The sequence below is a fragment of the Oreochromis niloticus genome, linkage group LG11 (assembly GCF_001858045.2).
Source record: "Oreochromis niloticus isolate F11D_XX linkage group LG11, O_niloticus_UMD_NMBU, whole genome shotgun sequence".
In the NCBI taxonomy this organism is placed as follows: domain Eukaryota; kingdom Metazoa; phylum Chordata; class Actinopteri; order Cichliformes; family Cichlidae; genus Oreochromis; species Oreochromis niloticus.
In genome coordinates, this window is record NC_031976.2 from 12,037,595 (window position 1) to 12,058,353 (window position 20,759).

At 38.7% G+C, this 20,759-nt stretch overlaps 3 protein-coding genes and 1 non-coding gene across 10 annotated transcripts; 2 read left to right on the forward strand and 2 right to left on the reverse strand.

The window, feature by feature from the left end:
- Positions 1 to 133: 133 nt before the first annotated feature.
- Positions 134 to 6,605, forward strand: LOC100700272 (lachesin). 5 transcript variants are annotated; one of them, XM_003443629.5, is made up of 9 exons: positions 134 to 430; positions 533 to 675; positions 908 to 990; positions 1,089 to 1,294; positions 2,918 to 3,178; positions 3,607 to 3,918; positions 4,044 to 4,146; positions 5,426 to 5,489; positions 5,841 to 6,605. In XM_003443629.5, the coding sequence occupies exons 1-8, from the start codon at positions 316 to 318 to the stop codon at positions 5,484 to 5,486; spliced, it is 1,284 nt and encodes a 427-aa protein (XP_003443677.1). In that variant the 5' UTR covers positions 134 to 315; the 3' UTR covers positions 5,487 to 5,489; positions 5,841 to 6,605. The 5 variants fall into 5 exon arrangements, with proteins under 5 accessions (XP_003443677.1, XP_005450690.1, XP_013125903.1 ...); XM_005450633.4 differs by having other exon boundaries at positions 4,044 to 4,143; XM_013270449.3 differs by having other exon boundaries at positions 5,426 to 6,605.
- On the reverse strand, positions 6,146 to 12,719 carry cd22 (cd22 molecule). Of its 2 annotated transcripts, none has more exons than XM_025911690.1 (8): positions 12,003 to 12,719; positions 10,433 to 10,777; positions 10,108 to 10,329; positions 9,747 to 10,019; positions 9,525 to 9,606; positions 9,390 to 9,423; positions 9,257 to 9,297; positions 6,146 to 8,264 (listed from the first exon to the last, which is right to left on the reverse strand). In XM_025911690.1, the coding sequence occupies exons 1-8, from the start codon at positions 12,040 to 12,042 to the stop codon at positions 8,234 to 8,236; spliced, it is 1,068 nt and encodes a 355-aa protein (XP_025767475.1). In that variant the 5' UTR covers positions 12,043 to 12,719; the 3' UTR covers positions 6,146 to 8,233. The 2 variants fall into 2 exon arrangements, with proteins under 2 accessions (XP_025767475.1, XP_025767474.1); XM_025911689.1 differs by having other exon boundaries at positions 10,433 to 10,780.
- Positions 10,879 to 18,058, forward strand: LOC100700550 (uncharacterized). Of its 2 annotated transcripts, none has more exons than XM_025911693.1 (6): positions 10,879 to 11,208; positions 13,911 to 14,026; positions 14,419 to 14,645; positions 15,202 to 15,349; positions 16,766 to 16,888; positions 16,978 to 18,058. In XM_025911693.1, the coding sequence occupies exons 1-6, from the start codon at positions 11,135 to 11,137 to the stop codon at positions 17,025 to 17,027; spliced, it is 738 nt and encodes a 245-aa protein (XP_025767478.1). In that variant the 5' UTR covers positions 10,879 to 11,134; the 3' UTR covers positions 17,028 to 18,058. The 2 variants fall into 2 exon arrangements, with proteins under 2 accessions (XP_025767478.1, XP_013125906.1); XM_013270452.3 differs by lacking the exon at positions 10,879 to 11,208 and adding an exon at positions 12,890 to 13,166.
- Positions 18,059 to 19,689: 1,631 nt separating this feature from the next.
- On the reverse strand, positions 19,690 to 19,761 carry trnaa-cgc (transfer RNA alanine (anticodon CGC)). The gene has a single exon. It is a non-coding gene; the product is annotated as a tRNA-Ala (tRNA).
- Between the last annotated feature and the right edge of the window lie 998 nt (positions 19,762 to 20,759).

A 20,759-nucleotide genomic window follows, 5' to 3' on the forward strand; every position in this document is an offset into this window, starting at 1 on the left:
CAGCCTCACTGAGACAAACACTGTCAGCTGTTATTTTGTATATTATATTGAACACGTTGACCTCACTGTCACTGAGTCAGCAGACGCATGCAGTATCCACCAGCCGGCACCCTCGCTCTCACACACAAACACACACCAAGTTCTCTTTACTGACATGAAAGCCTAGTCACGGTCCTAGTTCCTCGTTGCAGATAGAATAAAAGGGAACCTGGAACATTTGACTTACACATAGAACTACATGCACTGAATTACCAAAACAGTAGAAGTGGACGCCTTGTTAGACAGGGTGAGAGTGAAGCCAAAGAAGGCTAGTAGATGACTGTAGTTGGGAGGATCCGAGCACCACAGCTAAACAGACAGCAAAGAAGGCAGAAGATGGATGGAGGCATGGCTCAGAGCTGCTGGCTCTTGGTCACACTCTCTCTGAAAGGTAGGTACATATATAAAAGCGCTGCAGCAGTCATGCTGGTATCCGAGCTTCACGCAAAGACAGTGATGGTTAGAATTTAGGATTTTTTTGTTGGTATTCCAGGTATTCTTGCTGGTGACTGGTCAGTTCATCTCCCCTCTGGTCCCATCTGTGCTGTGATTGGTTCTTCCATAGAAATCCCGTGTTCCTATGACTACCCACAGACCTCCAATGAAACCAGGGGAGAGGGGAGGCCCTCTGCTCAGGTATTTCAATAAAGAAGGCATTGTTAGCAGTTATGCTGTGCGTGAAGAGCTAAAAACTGCAGTTAGAATAAAAACAAGTGTCAGTTCTTTGATAAAAACTAGCCAAAATTAGTTCTTATGCTAAGCTTACAGGTGATGTTTTGGGTGTGGTTTGAACAGATACAGTCAAGTTAATGGAAAATATTCCACTTTACTGTATTCACTGATTAAAAAAGCTCTGTGTATCTGTTAGGGTGGAGGAGGTGAAGGAGGACAAAAGTACATGGTTTTGTCTGAGATGTGGTGCCTTGAAGACAGCCGGTGTATTACAGCAAGGTAATAATGATGTGTTGAAGTCACAGAAACGCACACGAGGGTGTAAATAAAGAGCACAGGTGTCTAAGTCTGTCTGCTTGTCCCTCTGACTGTGTCAGATACGTGTACCACAGTGATCACATCTTCCCAGATCCATCCTACCAGAACAGGGTGCAGTACCTGGGAGGACCAGGAAGCAAGGTCTGCTCTCTGAGGATTACTGATCTAAGGCAGTCAGACAGCGGGACCTACGTGTTTTACCTCATCACCAACCACTCCACAGAGAAGATGCCAGAGCAGGCCGGCGTACAGCTCCTGGTGGCAGGTGTGAACCTTAAATGAGTAAAAATATCATTCTCATCGCTAACAATGATACTGTGCAATCAGCAAACGCATCGTTCCCCCATCATTCAAAAGCTTTTATAGATTTGCAAAGTACGCAAGAAAAGATACATTATTTTATATCTATTTTTATGAGTTTCGTCCTGTTGTCATAATCATTTTATAGCCTGGATGAGTCACATCAGTATGACCTGGCAAACCATTACAGACAGATCACATCCCTTCTTATTATTTCCTGCGTGCGTTGTGGCTTTGTCTGTCTTTCTCTGTCTTTTGCTATGTGTTGGTCAACTTTTCTGTAAGTTGCTTAACTTCCTTGTCACAGAATATATCTCTGTTTCTTATTTTGTTTTCTTGATGAGTGGCTCTGAGTGTGATTCCCTGTTGTTAGAAACACAATACAGAGCATTCAGAGATCAGCATTTACTGTCCAATAACCTAAAGCCAAGCCTAAAGCCAGCGTTTACAGTTTACTCTCCTGTATTTCTTAAATGACTGCTTAGCAAAGCTTGTTGTGTTTTCTAGCACCATTGCAATATTCAGTAACAGTTTCCTTTGTGCATCCCTTTGTCTGACATTTTGTGCTATTTATGAGAAGCTGAAGTGAAACTGACGACTTGTTGGGCTCAAATAATCTTGACGTAAGACTCTGTTTCATAACCTTTGATGCTTTTGAGGTTGTAGGCAAATTACTCTTAGAGCTAAACATTAAAGACGGGCTAATATTTGCAGAGCTTGGGAGAAAAAGATATTATAACCTGTTGAGAGGCAATCGAGTTGAGTTTGTCTGTCTTAAATAAAGCTGGTGTGAGAAATGACAGCAAATAGCTATATAACTATGTTAAGACATTGTGGAATAATAGTGTTTAGCATTAAATTAAAACACATTCCCTGCGTGTGTGCTTTAATCCGAGCCTTTCAGCTCTATGTCTTGGTATAGCATGTCTGGTTGTGCATGCATGTGAGAACATCAGAGTCCTGTCCTTTAAAACTGCTGGTCTAAAACTGTGGTTCTATAAAGAAATTAAAGGAGAGGCCTCCCACAGTACATACATAATATCACATGTAATAGTGATATGGCCCCAAAAAACAAAGGAATAGAAAGCATTCATAGTAGTTTCCACCTACATTTAAATAGAAAATAGGCATGTACAAATGGTATATAAATCATTCCACCCATTGGCTTCCAACAACTTTTTTTAGACTCAAATGTGGTATTTTGGTTGTTGCATTGTTGGACGGGTACCTAAAGACTACAGACACCAGGCTGTAAGTGTACTTCCTTCTGCTCTAAAATTGCGCATTTTTATATGTGCACCTCTGGAGACTGACTCACTTTTAGAGTCAACCTCCAGTTGTCGTTATAGGAACTGTTTTTTTTACTTTGGATTTGTTTTTCAGCTTCAGAGCTTGTTCCTTGAATACTGTCCTCATTAACAAAAATGAACTAGTTAACTGTTAGGATAATTCTTTGCTCTGCAGAAAGCTAAAAGTTGTAGACTTTTAGCTTTTTGTAAATCACAATTATCTTTTCCATTTGAATATATGAAATAATAATCTCACCACATATGTCCTTTGTCTGTTTCTGTTTTCTTTTTTTCTTCAGACTCCCCCAGTGCAGTCACAGCCTTAGCAAGTCCACCCAGGGGCATCACAGAGGGTGCAACCTTACGTTTGGCCTGCTGCAGCCCTGCAGAGCCACAGGCCAATGTGATTTGGTACAAGAGCACAAGTGCCAGCGTAACACACACTGGACAGGTGTGGAATATTAGTAAAGTTACATCAGATGACTCTGGCAGCTACTACTGTCAGATGCGAACTGGAGCCAAAGTGCATAACTCAACCATACTACCAGTTGATGTGCAGTGTAAGTCAAGCTTTTGTTATAAATGTAAAAATCAGATCAACATTTATACACGAGGTCATTCACCTGTTTATTTATTAAGCTTGTTTTGAAACACAGAACTCCAAAGAGCAGAAACAAAATCAAAATCAAGCTTAAAATATGTGCTGCTGACAAAGCATTTTAACTCAGACTCTAGAGAAATTCTGAAAGTAAGAAACTTCCGCATTAAGCCTGGGTTAACCTCTTGTAACAAGGAAACATGCAGTGTTCTTACAGTGCTTTTATTTCCTCTATTTCCTCTGTATTATTGTAGGGCCTTTACCTTACAATAAAAAGCGCCTTGAGGCAACTGTTGTTGTGATTTGGTGTTATATAAATAAAACTGATTTGAATTGAATCAAACTCACTTGAAGATTTAACTCATCTTTAACGTACTTTCTCCTGTCTAGACGCTCCTCGAAACACAACCGTCTCAGTGTCACCTGCTGGACAGCTAGATTACGAGCTCCCCATGATTCTGACCTGCAGCAGTGATGCTAACCCGCCCGTGCACACGTACATCTGGTACCAGGGTGCAGCATGTCTCAGTGACGCAGACAAAAGCTTTCATCAAGGCAGACGAACCGTAGCTACACCCACAGGAAGCAGCCAGACATCCAGCAGTGCCAACATCACCACCAAGGAATCTGGGCAGCACTGCTGTGTGGCACGAAACAGACATGGATCTCAGACTTCCAGTATAATGCTCAGAGGCTCCAGAGGTAGGTGTATGAAGAGGCAGCTCTTACTATATAACAGCAGCGCAAACTTTACCAACACAATATCATTATATCCAGTTTTTTCAAACATAAAGTGTTACTAATGTGTATTTTGTTGTCTACTGCAGCTGTGATCCCACCCCTCTCTGGAAAAAGAAAAGGGGTGATTGCTGGAGTGTTCATTGGAATCCTTCTGGCTATTGTAGTCATAGCCATCTGTGTCATAAGGTGGTATGTTTGGTTTGTTTTACAACCAGTCACTTTCATCATAATTCACTTCAGTCCCTTTAGCTGGGCTGGTGCACAATATGTGCAAAATAATTTCATTAAAATCAAATGAGAGTGGTCATTGCTTCAGGTAGAGTCATTGGTTACTGGTGTGAATCATTTAAGCAAACGAGTTATTACTTAAAGGTTAGGTTTAAATATGACCAAAAGGATAAATAAATCAATTATCTTGGGTCATTCCATCTCAAATCAACACAAGATTTCTGCTCAACCATCAGTTTGAATCTATATAAGGAGTCCTGTGAAATTTTAATTTCATATATCAGATAGTTTTCAAGATATATTTTTTTGAAAATGGTTCATTGACTCACTTTCAAACCTTTTTTTCCTCACATTGAAATCTGAGGCAATGTTTCAACATGAATATCTCAAAGACTATTAAGGATAAAACACTGAAATATTTCTTACCCTCAACATGAATAAGCATCTGTAATTTAGGATGGATACATAAAAAATTCTGAGTACTGGCTCATTAAAATATGAAAAAAAAATAATACAACGCTCCAGCAAAGTCCCATATTTGAGCACATATTAATTTAAAACAACTTCACATTGCAAAAGACAACTATGACTTCTCAATGGTGTGTAGCTGATTTTCACAATACTACAAAATAAAGCATGTAGAATACTTTTTAATCTGTAATTCTTAGTCACAAAAATGAAGAAAATGCCATTTTCATTCGACTTTCATGCTGGATTGAGCTAATATGATAAATTGCACCACAACAACAAAAATATCAGTCGGTTGCTGTTTCACAAAATAACAAAATACCGACGTTTCTACATAGTACTGTAACTACAACACTGAAAATGATTTAGTTAAATAAGTGCATATTTTCATTTTCAAGACTTGGGTCTCTTTGATCTTAAATAATCATATTTGTTTTTTTAAATATTTTCTGCTGAGCCGTCACCAATGCATAAAAATGTTATGGCCTGAAGTTTGAATATACAATATGTAATGATTGCTGTTAGTTTTAGTTTCATATATCAAATACCTTTTTAGAAGTCTAGTTTAGTTTAGTTAAATCTCTGAGGTAGATTCATTGGTTACTGACTTCGATCACTTAAGGGACCAAATTAGTTATTACTTAAACAGTAGGTTTAAATATGACTGAAAGAATAAATTAATGAATTCAATTCCTTATATAACAAGAAAAGTGACTGTTTTTACAATGACAATGTCTTTAGTCTTAAAATTTTGTGTTCTTTTTGCTTTCAGGAAACAGAAGTCAGCCAGACGTCAGTCATACGTGCTCACTGCAACTGCGTCAGAACCTTAAAGAGTCAGTGAAATCAAGCTTTATTCTACCTAGTGTCTTACCCACAGTGCAGTGCATGCACCAACAACAGACCTCTGTACATTTCTCTCTCTCACACACACACACGGCTAATATTTTTCTTCAGCTCCTCCTGTGTGGTTACTAACATCACTTACCCCAAAGTAAGACCACATCACATTAACTTTAATTGATTATTACACTATGGCTGAAATCTAAGGTGGTAATCAAATTATGACACCGGTTCCCACCAGCTGCGAGCGTGTGCAGCTCATGTGATAAACATCAATGTTCATTCAAGCAAGCAGGATGCGGCAGATTTCAAAGCACTGACCTGAGCTTTTGTTTCATTTTCAGAAAGAAGGGAACAAATGGAGCACCGTCAGAATGTATTTCACCCGCTTGTGTTCCATTAGTTTAAATGCATTTCTTCTTTAGGATTAAGTCTAGTACTGCAGTTGGGAATTAAGTGATGCATCTCTAAGAAAAGGTTTTATTCTAAAACAAAGAAGATAGGAAACAAATGTCACCCCTTCCCATGACCTCAAATTTATTTATTACTGTTTTTAAGTTTATTTTATTTGTATTTGTATTTTATTATTTTATGTTATTCGCTTCAGTTTGTTGGAGTGTTGCAATAACAGATGTGAATTTAAATATCCTCCATGGTTCATTGCATAAGTCGACTTCAGGCGACATCCGGAGATCTCGCTAACACTTCCTCACACAGGACTGTAACCACACAGCACAAAGTGCACCGGGTACTGTACAAGCAATGTCCAGAAGTAGAAAACATTGAAGAAGTTATTACTGAAGGCCTGCCAGTGATGATGACAGTGAAGATGATAATCCAATTAAGTGCTGCTGGCAAGTCCAACTGGATCCTGTTTGTGTGGCTTTGAGTAAACTCCTGAGAGCGATAAGGCTTCAGCAGATACTGAGCAGAGCATGAGGAGAAGTGGGAGAGGATGAAAACCAAGAGGACAGTGACTCTAACACCCGGACAGTCATCTAAAAAGTGCACTATTTTAGGATTTTGCTTTTGTTTGATTTGCCATATTAAAGTGAGATGTGACGTGTAAAGTTATTTCAATAAACAATAAAGTGTCTCATTAACAGCTATCCAAAGAGACAGTTTTGCACATGTGACCCTTAGCTGTAATAAGTTGCATTTATTACACATTTTTGCAGCTATTTGATGTTTTCATGTGATCTGTAGAGCTTGTATTGTGTTGTCAGTGTCAACTCATAATTTCATTAAATGCTGACGAGCTGAAATTTATTCTGAAAAGCATCCAGCAAACTGCAGTGAGACCAAAACTTTGGACCTTTTTAAAAGTCAAACTGAAGTTCAAAATAAAAAAATAATAATTAAAAAAAAGAAGAGTCAGAGGCAGATGAAAAGGCAACAAGCTTTACAAAAATAGTCTTTATATAGCATATATGGCAGCCAATATTTATCCAAGCTTCTGTTACACTTAACACTGAACATTTTATAATATTAACCTTAACAATTCCAGCCACAGTGTCATGTGACCTGTGAGCAGAAGAGAATGCATATGCTTATTGTAAACTGAAGGGGGAGCAGAAACTGTTGTAACCAATGAAAGTCATATGTCCACGCATCAACAATGTGGCTAACATAACACACTGGTGTGAAGGAAGATTTAAAGTGATCACATGTCCTCTCAATTTCACCCAGGAGAATTCCTATTCACACCTAGGCTTGTGGGCCTCAATTGCTGAATTAAACATCATTTATATCATTTACATCATTTATATTTTCTTCCTCCGCTTCGCTGTTACATTGAACAATGAACCAGTATTAACGAAGGCAACCTTGCAGCTCAGCTTCTTCTTCTTTCTTTCTGCATAACCCTGTTATGTTTTCTGTGCGTGTCATTCTGTCTGACAGCTAAAAATCTGAATTGATTCCAGAGTGAGGTCATCTTAACCATCCATTCAAATTTGGCTTACATCCACCAAGGTCTTCTAGGTCAAGTTAATCATTTATTGGACAAAGATAAAAATCCTTATAAAGTAGAGACTATAATTCCTGCCAGTGTGGTGCATATTGGCAACATATAGAAAGTACTGTATGAAGATTTCAAATTTCATGTCACATGACTGCTGACCTCTCCTCCAAGGTAAAAGTGACTAACGCTATATAGAGCTATTTACAACTACATTTCTAAATGCCATTGTTTTTATTGACAACATATAAGGGCTGATTCAGCAGGTAAAATAAGTATTCATCATGTCACCAATTTTCTAAGTAAATATGTTTCTAAAGGTGCTATTGGCATGAAATTCTCACCAGATGTCAGTAAAAACCCATCCAATCCACACATGCAAAGAAAGCAAACCACAGATGTCCATTAGGTGTAATAATGAGAAATGACACAGGGAAAAAATATTGAACACAGGAAGAAAGAGAGATGCAAAAAGATGTGGAAAGTCACAGCAGCAGAGGAAATCTATCAGTAATTAGAAAGCAATGCTGCCACTTAGTGCAAATTAATATCAGCTGGTTCAGTCCCAACTGGTGGCCTTTAAAAAGGTGTGTTACTACCCAGGTGTGAAACAAGAAACATCTCATGATGGTAAAACCAGTGAGCTCTCTCGTAACTTTTGCAACCTTATTGTTGCAAAACATACTGACGGCTTTGGTTATGGAAGGATTTCAAAACTACTGAGGGTTCCAGTGAGCACCGTTGGGGCTGAAATCTGGAAGTGGAAAGGACATCATTTCACCTTAAACCGGCCATGATCAGGCGCTCCCTGCAAGATTTCAGTAAAAGGAATAAAAAGAATTATCAGAAGAGTTGTCCAACAGCCATGGAGCACATGTGGAGAGCTACTGAAAGACGTGGAAAAAACAGCAGTTACAAGTGTTTCAACGCTCACCACGCAAGCTCCACTGTTGAAGAAAACCCGTGCTAAAACACATTTAAAGTTTAATAAAGAACATTTAGACAAGCCTGTGAAATACTTGGAGAATACAGTCTGGTCATAGGAGACAAAATTGGAAAAACTCTTTAGATGCCATAATACACACCATGTTTGGAGATTAAAAGACACTACATATATCACCCCAACAACACTATACCAACATGCTTAATATAACTGAAGGACGGATGAATGAAAAAATGTATCTGCTGCCAGGATGATGAAGATGAAACGAGGGTGGACGTTTCAACACACAGCCTAGGAAACCCTCAGTTGGTTTCAGAGGAAGAAAATAAAGCTGCTAAAATGATCCAGCCAATCAGCTGACCTGAATCCAAGTGAAAATCTATGGAAAGAACTAAAGGTCAGAGTTCACAGAAGGGCTCTAGTGAACCATCAGGACTGCTTGTGTGGAAGAATGGGACAAAATTACACCTGAGCAATGCATGCGACTAGTTTCTCTTTATATAGGAGGCATTTTGAAGTTGTCATCACCAACAAAGGCTTTTGTGCAAAATATTACATAACGTGTGGATTTGATGGGTTTAGTGACAATAGCACCTTTGGAAGTATATTTACTTACTGAATTGGTGACGTATTCAATAGTTACATATTATATTATATTCAATACTAATTTTACTTGCTGTATATGGATTTTCTAAATATCATATTACTTTAGACCTCTGATCTCTTAAATAAGTTCAAACTCTCGTAAAATGTCTCCTATCTCTAAAACTTGCTTTAAAGTCTACTGCCTTTGTACTGACAACATTTAGCAAATGGTAATAGTATGTGTGGATTCTTGTTTTCTGGGTTATTTTTACCGATTTCGCATTTTCATGTTTTCATAATCATGGCTGTCCATCTGAAACATAAAAGGACAACATTAGACGTTTTGTGAGAGACGGTTATAATTGTTTTCAAACAGACCCGAGTCCGACGTGTCGTCCTTCTCACCTCACTGTCCCCAGCAGGATGACACCACCCCTTCCTTCAACAAGGAAACAAGAGAAGTTTGCAAACACAGCACAAAAACATTCAAAATCATCCAGCTGCTGCTAAATTATGAGTAGTTGGTATGACTTCACTTACCGAACCCAGATAATAATCAGTGTAAGGAAAAGGATCAAAACCACTTTGACTCCAATACCAACAAGAAGGATAACACGATTAACTGTTAAGAAAATTAGGAGAAAATGACAAATGAACCTAGCAAGGATGCACAGTTTCCTCTGCAAAGAATTTTATGAAATATCTACTACTAATTTGCATCATTCGAACAATAGGTTATGCCCACTCGCCTGACAGACTCACTCTTTGTTTCTCCCACTTCCAGCAGGACCGCCGTCGAGTTGCTTTCTCCGACACTGTTCCCGGCCTGGCAGAGATACACTCCACTGTGGGACACCTCCAAAGAGGGAAGAGACAGCACCTGGCCCGAGGCCACCTGAAGCCTGGAGCTGGAGCTGTACCAGGTGTAGTTGTCTGCTTCAGGGTTAGCGGCACTGTTGCAGGTCAGATTCACATTGCTGCCCACTGACAGGAGGCCAGCCTGACTCACCTCAGCAGACACGTTCAGTGGAGAATCTGCCTTAAACAAAGTCACTGTTTGCACTTTGTCTTGTATGAGTAAAAACTCAGCTTGCAACAACCAATATTATCTTCATCTACTTACACTGAACATCCAGAGCAACAGGGTGTGACTGCACTGACTCATGCCCCTTGACAGTACATGAATATTTCCCAGTGTCTTCTGCCTGCGCCCACGACAATGTTTTTGTCATTGGATGTCCATCTTTGAACCAGACTGTGCTTCCGTTTTGGCACGATGTTGCACATTCAAGAGTCACCTTTTCTCCAGCTCTCACTCTCTCCGGCTGCACTGTGGCTCTCACCTCTGGATGTGGGTCAGTTCAATAAACAGAAATATTTTTTAAAAAAGAAGAAGAAGCTGGAAACATTAAGTCTGGAGAGTATCGTTTAATGTAAAATCACCTTACCTGAGACGGTCAGATACACAGAAGTTTTACTACGCCTTCCTATCGTATCCGTGCCAAAGTGGAAGTAGTAATATCCTGTGTCATTAACCTGCAGGTCATGAACTGCCAGGCTACAGTTGTGCTGCTCGTCGCCGAGATATTCATAACGATGGTGATAAGACGGAAGGTCTGAAAGCTCAACCCGTTTCCAGATGTCATTTTTTAAATGTCCCTTGTACCATCCAGTCTTTCTAACAGTTTCCCCATCTGTGTAGTTGTATATGCACCTAAAAGTCACAGATGATCCCTTTACAGCACAAAGATCTGGGTTTTCAAATGTCACGGACCAAGCAGCGCTCAGAGTTCCTGCTGACAGGTGATGAAAACGACAGAACATATTTTGTTAGTTTCTTTTCTCATTATGTAGAATTCAAAGACAAGACATAAAGGGGAAATTGAATTTAACTGCTGAACAGTGGTTTTTTTACTTTTTACAAAAAAAACGAGGAAGTGAAGTTGTCAAAACAAGGCAACAACAAGAAGGCGAAGGTCACTCTGCTGTTCACACTTTTTCAGCCTCCACTAACTGCAGCTTTTTCTTGTAATAATTTTGTGTTGGTTTTTAGACTGAAACAAATAACCGAACATTGACCTGACAGATACTTAAAAAGTCCGTTAATCTGGGGAAATCACCCGATTACATGATTGCCAGCAGTGCGTGTAATGCAAATACTCAAATGTGCACGTGAACTTCCACAGTGGAAACTGGGTACGTGTTTCGAGTACAGAGTAGAAAAGTAAGTATGTTCCTTTAATCCAATAGCCGATATGCATTTCCTCAAAAAAATGTCCATTTTTGAAACCATGGTAACAGCTAAGAAGCTGCAAGACAAAGTATTGGTTGGGTGTGTTTCCTTTTTGGGACGTGACTGTCTAATTTCTATCAGATAATATTCTTCTGGCAGCTCTATACCAAGCTTTTCATATATGATGGGTTACAATCAATTCTGATAAAATGTAAGGAGAATAATATTGCTGTTCTCATCCTCATCAATGTTTTTTCTTGCTCATTTGTTGCCTTTTAACTTTCAAAGAGGTTGATAAAGTTTTCTTAAAATCCCACTGAGTATGTTTTTGTATTTGAGTGTCTGCAGTCACTGAAAATCACACACCCTGAAACAGCATTTAACTCTTCCTCTGCTACACGTTAGCAACTGAAAGACTAAAACATCAAAGTGAAACTTTGAAGAAAAAAAAAGATGGTTGGGTTGTAAAAATTTGAATCTTGGAAAGTACCTGCTTTAAGAATAATATCTTTACTTATTGTCTCATCTGTTTATTTATTCCTGTCTGATGCATCAGCAGGTACAGTCAGCTTAACAACTGTGTTATTTTCTCTCCTCATGTTCCACATTCACTCTTTGGCTCTTAGAAAGTAAAAGCAGCCCCATGCAGTGTAGACATAACAGAATTACTAATTACTAAGTATACTTTAAAAAAAAAAAAGCCTAGAATTGCAATCAAAAGAAGGTTTATTCCAATCCAAGCTTGTATATTATCTTAAAACTCAGTTGATAAAGAATCTTCTTACCTGACTTCACAGTCAGGAGCAGCAGCACTGCGATCATCATCTCCACATCAATACAATTTGCAATATTTCCACAACAGCTTTGAAATCTTGAGGTTACAGCTGATACAGTAGACCACAGCTACACATTTCTGCTTTCTGGTCTGTAGAGTCGCATTCAGACCTCCGCAGGAACTCGAGATGTAGACAGAGGGAGGGCTCAGAGGTCTCTCACCCATCCTCCATTATGACTCATCACCAAACAATATGACAATTTAAAGTCATGTGAAAAAACAACAAAACAGAAGACAGAACGGTTTTATTTTGGCCTTAAACTAATTTAATAAGATTGTGAAACCAATTCATAAATAAGTTACAGTAAATAATCATTTATTTATAACTAATTATTCACTTTGTTTTTTTTAAAGATTTTTTTTAAAAGCTGGCAGATGAGGAACTTGTGGTTCATTAGTTCAACTTCCATTTCTGTTATTACCCTCACTTTGTAATGTAAATATGACAACTTTGAAAACAAATGTCCCTCCTTTATTTTTTCCATCCGGCCAAACACCAAAACGTAAAAATGAAGAAAACCCTCAAAAAGAAGCAAGGCATTTCTGGCAGGTCACGATCATTTACCATGAACTTTGTCCTTTGTGCCTTTTTTAAACCATTCAAAGAGAAGCATCACTGATTGGAGGGAGAACAAAGAAGACAGGTTTAACACATTTGTTTGTGTGTGTGTGTGTGTGTGTGTGTGTGTGTGTGTGTGTGTGTAGGTGTGTGTGTGTGTGTGTGCGCGCGAACCTGACGTTTGCCCCAGCTATAATTGGTTCAGGCTGGGCCTGCATAACCTGTTTGTTACTTGTTTTCATCAATGCACCTTGCACATAAGGAAGTCTTCCACATTCCTAAAAGTGCCCTGTTGTCCTGAACTTCTGAAGTGAGCGGATGAAGCAGAAAGAAGTAAAGCAGCGAAGCGTAAGCAGTGTGCAGACAGTGACACTGTTATGGACAGTGGGCGCAGATGTTCGTCACAGCGGCTGGTCTTCAGTGTCTCTGCGTCTTAGTACCGCATCTGTGCAATAAATAGGATATTCTTTTTAAAGAAGCGCTGTCAAACAATCTTCAAATAAGGAAGCTTTCTGTAGAGCTGACTGGGAAATTCCAGTTCGTTTTTTGGTCATTGTAAGTAATTTCATTTGAAATTCATATGTTTTCTAAAATGAAAAAAAGTATGTCATTTGCTCAGGTGACATAGAGCAGCATTTAAGTTTGTGTGTGCGTTTAATTTATAGTATTTTTAAAATTATGTTGTTGTCAACACTCTCAATTTGCTATATCTAATTCTAGAACAGTGTTCATCTACAGCTGCACTACACCCATGAAAAGAATTTCCAAAAGTTGAATCTGTTCATCTGGACGTAGCGTTTAGTGAGAGAAACGTTTCGTCACTCATCCAAGTGACTTCTTCAGTCTCAGCTGACTGCAGGTTTCCCCAAACCTTATAAACAGTACATTTGCATAATGACTGAAACCAGCCCACTGAAGGAACAATGGGCTGTGAGGTCATGTCAGGTTATGATTAAGGAACTGACCCCACAGCCCATTGTTCCTTCAGTGGGCTGGTTTCAGTCATTATGCAGATGTACTGTTTATAAGGTTTGGGGAAACCTGCAGTCAGCTGAGACTGAAGAAGTCACTTGGATGAGTGACGAAACGTTTCTCCCACAAAACGCTACGTCCAGATGAACAGATTCAATTTTTGGAGATTTACTTTCCTGGATGATTGAGAATGCATCAAGACATGAAAAGAATTGTTGCATAAATAACTGGTTATCTCTACTCACTCCCACACACAGGCACCCGTGTAACCTGGTTTTGCATTCACCAAACTTCTTTTAAGTTTTACAAAGTTTTTGTTGTTTGCAGATTACTGACTGGAACTAGAGTGAAGAAGAAAATGGATGGAGAAATGAGGAGCAGAAGGGCACTTTCTCTGATGTGCTTGTTTCTGACTGTGCTCCAGATCAGCACACCTTCCTCAGGTAAACCAACCACATCCATGACTTCCAAAATATACTTTGCAGTCACTGAGACATTCCTCTCTCACGCTTCCTCATTCCGTTGTTGCAAATCTTTCCATCCAATTCACTCCGGTCATTAGGCTAGTTATACATTTAGGAGAAGAGGTGTGACTCTGTGGGTGGATATTTGTTTTGTATTTATTTTGTGAAATAACTTTGATGTTATTTACTTTCTATAACAATTTTTTTTACTAAAAACTCTTTAGTTTTACCAAATGTAAATTACTAATATATTTAGGTTAGCAGTGCATTTGTTAAATTGCAATTTTTGACTTTTTACCTGATCATTTTTCTTCCTTCTCTCTCTGTCACACACACACACGCATGCATTGATCACCCAATCACTGCTACAGCTCAAAACACAACTTTGAGTACTGCTAGCACCACCACCAAAGCTCCGAGCACTGACACTCTCAAGTACAGCACACAACCATCTAACATCTCAGTGGGTGTGGGAGAGTCTGCAGTGTTTCACTGTGGCGTGCCCGAAGCGCATCCGAACCTCACGTTCACCTTGTACGGGAGTAATCACAACTACAGCCTCACCTGCCCAGGTGGCCATGTGGAAGACATCCCCCAGGTGAGAGAGCTAGGGGAGGGGGGAGTGACCATGTGACTCTGTATTCAGTTGTTTTCTGACTTGTTTTTTTTTTCTATGAGGAAACAGCTGCTATTAGATTACATGTTACAAGGAGTCTTTCTGAAGAAGGAGAAACAGGATGTCCACATCGAGGAACCAGGATGACAAAGCTTTTCTAAGAAACCAAAGTGGAACCAAGTCACATTTACAATAAAGTTACAGCAGCCTTCAAAGAGAACTGTGCTTATTTTCTAAGCGTGTCTACATATTTGGTTTTTTCACTGCAAGCGGCTGAATGTGCATTTCAGATGTTTTTAAAAGACGCTTCATGCACATCTCTCACAAAATGAACAGGATATTCAATCATGAGTTTAACATGTTTGCATTTTAGTACATTTTAAACTCATCCCCATCAAACGACCCAGGAACTTTTCATATTGTTATCATCTTACGTGTGTTAAGATTGTGTCGACATGACCCTGTGAAAACGCCTTCTTTTGAAGCACTTTTGAATCCCTTATTCCGTCTCCGTTCTCTCTTCTGTCCCCGTCCTCAGGCTCTCTATGGAAGTTGTGAAATGAAGAATGGAGAGTCGCTGGCTGTGTGGACTCTCCTGGGAACTGCCTTCCCCAACAACGGCACAAGAGTAGTTTGTCAGCAGCTGAGTAACCCAAAAGCGCTCTCTGCCGTCCTGCATGTTTATGGTGAAGTATTGAAATACAGTAAAACTAAGTGCATTGCCTAACGTTGTTTTTATTTGATGTGATTTGGTGAACCATGATACAACAATTACATGTCTTCAGTTTAACTCAATCCAGTAGTCTCTTGGGTTCAGGTGTCTTTTTGTCAGTGTTCATTATTTGTACCTTTGAGTAGCTGCAGTTTAATCTGATGGACAGATGATTGCCCCTCTTTGAGTGTTTCCTGCTGGAGGTTTCTTACCGTTAAAAGGGGGTTCTTCCTCCCCACCATCTCCTAGTTCTTTCTCAAAGGGGATCATCTGACTCTTGGGTTTTCTCTCTAAATTGTAGGACCTCAACATTACTCTGTCAATTCTTGTCCTCACAAGTCTGAGACCATTGTGTCCAAAAAGATTTATGCAGTCTATTGAGTCCTGCTGTACTGTCAAGAGGACATCCTGGGCTTTCTAGTGACTGTCTGCAGACAATGGGCAATGCAGCTTCCACATTTTATGGCAACAAGTTTAAGTGATCATTTTTTTTGCATATATTGTGCCTCTACCACTAAAACTCAAATTGTTTCTTCAATATTAACTTCAATTTAGCAGCATTTCATTAATTTACAGTCATTTTAACCCTTTAGCTTTGTATTCAGGGTCTTTTTGTCAGTGTTCATTTTCAATCTCTCCAGGAAGTAGAGGGCTGAGTGAGGCAGAAAAGAGGAGGGCCACACATAGAGAGCATATAGTTTTACCTACCTCAAAGCAGGACGCACCTTGTGACAAAGTGAAAGTGTAATAAGCAATGCGTCTTTTCAGCCTTTTCAGTTAAATTCACACAAACACACACACACATACAGACACACATAGATTACATAATCAGGTACAATTCTGATTTCTAAAGTATTTACTTTGATTAGTGTTGATTTATGTAAATATTATATTCGCAATTAATTCAGGTTTCTACCATACTAAAACTAGGCTGAATCTATTTTTAACATGAAACATGAAAACAGGATATCATTGCCCGCAACCACCGAGACTAGGGTTGCTCTGGTTACATGATCCAGGTCATCCATAAATGGGCATCGAGATTTATGAACATTTCTGAGCACACAAACTACAGGGAGGTGCTCATCTCTGAACAATGCCTTAAACTGAAAGCCTTCTTCATCATATCTATGTTCATGGCATGACTTGAATACAATAGGATCCAGATACACTGGTTATAATCTTAGATATAGTGATCTTGATGCCATAAGGGGAAAACGAATGATGCCCTCTGGAAGGTCAGACCTCACTTAAACACGATGCAACAAGGCTGCCTCAATCTGCAGAGACCACGAAAAGCCTGCATAGTTGAGACAGCATATAAAGTTTCCTTTACATGCCGGTGTCCTGTTTTGCACTCATGTTGTTTTTATTTTTACTTTATGCCTAGATACTGGTGCAACCAATGTCCTTCTCATTGGCTGTATCATTGGGGGATTCTTTGGAGTCCTATTAGTGGCAGCTTTGTTATACACCTTCCTGGTCAAATCTGAGTCCTTCGAGAAATGCTTCGGTGAGTAATGATTACATTTATCAGCACAACAAATGACTGAGAAGAATAAATAGACTGACAGTTAATATACAACGTGTCTGTGCTTTTAGGTGGGGAAGAAACCGAAGATGATTTGACCACTATTGTATCAAAGGAATAAAAGAAGAAATAAAATCAAGACTTTGCAAGATGTGACAGACTGATAATAGATACTGCAACCATTTCTATTTTTTAACCAGGCTAACTAAAGTGAGAGCTGGACTCAGCCAAGGTCTGGAGATAATACTGTTGCAAATGTTTCAAATCAATACTTTAGTCCTTTGTTCTGTTGGTTAAAAAGAGGAAGAGAAGCTGAAAATGCTAACAGATATGAAGAGACAATCTGTTTGATCTATTCGCTTTAGATGCTTTGAATAATTTCTTCTCCTGCGTTAAATTATTCGTGACCACAGGCCAAATAAATCTTGCTTACTTACTTAAAATTAGTGTATGTGTGTGTGTAGATAACAAGTAAAATCAGGCAGACAAAGAGCAATGAGCTCATTTACATCTAAATAAGTTGTTCTCTTAGCTTGATAAATAAGACTGGTATTTTGTAAAATTTTAGAGCACTTTTATTTTGGAAATATTATAATTCTAAATTTATGTAGTGCAACATCACAAAAATCACCTGTACCAATTCTGATGATGTGATTTTTTTTAATAAGTGATGCTAATTATAGAAAAGAAAAAAAACAGTCATTACAATCACATGATCATTAAAATCTAATTATAATAAACACACAAGCCACTTGAACTTGAAATTGTGATGATGAGTAATTTAGTATCACCTATTGATTTTGAATCTGTAAACATGTTTTCATCTCAGCCGCAGGTGGAAGGAAAACGAATGAAATGAAGTGCAAAACATGGAAATGATGGTGCATTGTAGCCAGTCGGTGCCATGTTTTGCTAAATGGCACTGACATTTTTCTCTCTCTGCTCCATTATGACAGTATGGTTTACACTTTTATGCCTGCTTTTGAAGGCTTTCAGCCTGACGATGAGCTGCTCACTAATGGAGGAACTGCATATGCTTTTAACAGTAGGTTAGATACCTGTACTTTCAGTTTGTCCACTTGAGGGAAGCACTTACTCTGAGGAAAAGCTGATCATCAAAGAATGACTGTGAATAAAAACTCTTAGTCAACATCATTTGCATATGCTAATAAATTAAAAGTACACTGGAGACTTTGATGTACTGGAGTTTATTGAATGATGGTAGCCTCTATGGCGATCATGGCTCAAGAGTTGGGAGTTCGCCTTGTATGCTTTGTGTGAATGTGGTTATTTGCTGTCTATGCATTCTACTTTGCTGTTTAATTTTTTCATACATTAAATATATTTGTATATTTCTTTACATATATCTTGGTGTCCCCCAGCTCACACTTTTCATGAGACACACTGATGTTAAAAATAAAAGCTGAGTGCACTTTACTGATTTTTTTTCCATACTGTGCTGTTTGATTCACTATGTGGGTCACTATGTAATGCTGGGTCATTAGTTATTAGAGGAGCAGCTTAGGTGCTCTAACTCCTAATCAATATATCATAAATTCATTCTATAACCATGGTTTTTGTAGAATCCAGGCCAAGAAAAACCTAAGAAGATACGTTAGATATAAAACTAAGTTTGATATGGCCTTGCATTGTGAATTATGAAGCTTTATGATGATAATTGGTGGATTTTCCCTTCACATGTTTGGCTCATTATCCTGAGTCAGTTAAATATTTCAGAATGGCTGGCCACACCAAGGCACCGTTTTATTTTAACAGATCCAGTTTGAAAGTCCTTTGCTCTTTTGCCTTCTGCTGATATTTTCATTTATTATTTCATTAATATCTTCTTCTGCACTTCAGTCATTTGGACCAATAACTTAGACTTGTGAAAGAGACAGAGGTCAGTAGCCTGTCACATTGAATAAGATTCAAGTTCAGACATTTACCTAACCCTAATTTGCCATCTAAGCACAGAGACTGGCTGGATTTGAATGCAGAAAATCTCTTTAGGGCTTTGAAACAAAGAGCAACAGAGCCTTTTACTCCAGCACACATGGCTGCATTTGGGTCCACTTTGTGTGTTTACTTAAAATTTGTTTTTTTACGATTCCCATTTACTTACACGAGGAGCAAAAGAGATCAGGCCACTTTTATTGTCATGGTTTTTCTTGTAGTTGGTCTGATCCTTTATTAGAGACGCCTACATTTTATGAAAACTTTAGGGAAAGATTAATATGGAGGCAGAAAAGAAAGAAAATAAAATTACCAGTCGATCACAGGGCTAACACAGAGTGACAGACTAAAAAAATCCCTCTCACATCCACAAATAAGTCCAATGTAGAATCTCACTCACTCAGCAGTCTTTCCAGATACATCCCTTGTCGTCCCCAGCGAGTTTTATCTTTTTTAGATAGGGTGTATTTGTCAGGTTGAGTGGGCAGTCTATTTATTATGTATTTATTTATTGACTGCTAAGAGAGAATATGACAGAAAACGTTTCTGAACGTCTCAGAAACACCATGAGTGATCAAAAAAAAGGTTCTGGTCTAAACAGTGTTTTAGTGACCTCATACATGAGGGTGCATATCTCAGCCAACGAAGGCTTGATTTTTTGGGATAGTCCAAAACTCTGGAGCAGATTAGCAGAGGTGACACATTTCGATATATATTATACACCAACTCGGAGTATTACATGAAACTTTATTAATCCCTCGGGTGGGTTCCTCCAGGAAATGCAGCAGAAGTTTTGAGCTGTAGCTCAGAGGCTTGATGGTATAAAAACCTGGAGATGCTGGGGATTGAACCCAGGACCTCATACATGCGAAGCATGCGCTCTACCACTGAGCTACATCCCCTGACAATGCAATGAAGCCTGGGAATGAACTTAAACTGAATGAGACAATGGTAAGTGTTCTTGTATGTTTTCAAGGCAGTTCTCCCAAATGTTGTCTGGAATACACTCTCCAAAGTAATTTTCCCGCTTAGCAGAAGAGGAGGCGCCTGCTGACAAAAGAGGGTCAGGTGGGATTTTAACATATTTTTCTACACGATACTCTCTATTATATTCTCAAAATTAATTAATACCTGACGTTACCTGCAGGTAGCAGGGAAAAGCTGTTACTTTGCAATCCCTATTTCCTTTGTAACTGCTTGAAAGAAGCAAAGACCCCATTAATGCAAATATCATCAATATGGCAATCTACTGAAAAACACTACAACCAAATTTGGTGGGGGGGTTTTAGCAGTGGGTAATGCTAGGGATACAGGGTTAAGATTGAACTAAGATTAACTCTGTTTCAAGCTCCATACTAGACTATGATCGAGCTGTTGTTAAAACCTCACTTATTAGTAGTAGTGGGAGTTAACTGGATTGCAGACTTGGAGAATGGGAAGCAGTCTTCCTGTTTCCTTTTTAGCCAGTCACTCCTACCAATTTATGTTTTAAAAGATGTTTTCTGCTAATTCTATGGGCCTTATGCCCCCCACAATAATGGAGCTATTAAAGAGTCCAACTGTTTTTTCAAGTAATTTATTAAGAAAGAAATTAGACATTCTCAAAAAGATGCAATTAGTTTCCTAATTAGAGAGAAAGGAAGAGTTTTCCCAAATTCCAACTGACCTCATAGTCTTTCTATTAAACAGGAATATTTATCTGAATAAGAGATAATTTGCTGACTTTGTTTCCTAAATAAGCACATTTGAATATTGTGACTTTGAATGCAGCCCCAAAAGGTTTCCACTAACTGTTGTTATGATATTTCGCCAAGTTGCATATCACCAAATTACACAATATATGTCTCTCACTTGTTTTCAACAAATATAAAAAACATGTAGTGTCACAGTAGAATTAGAT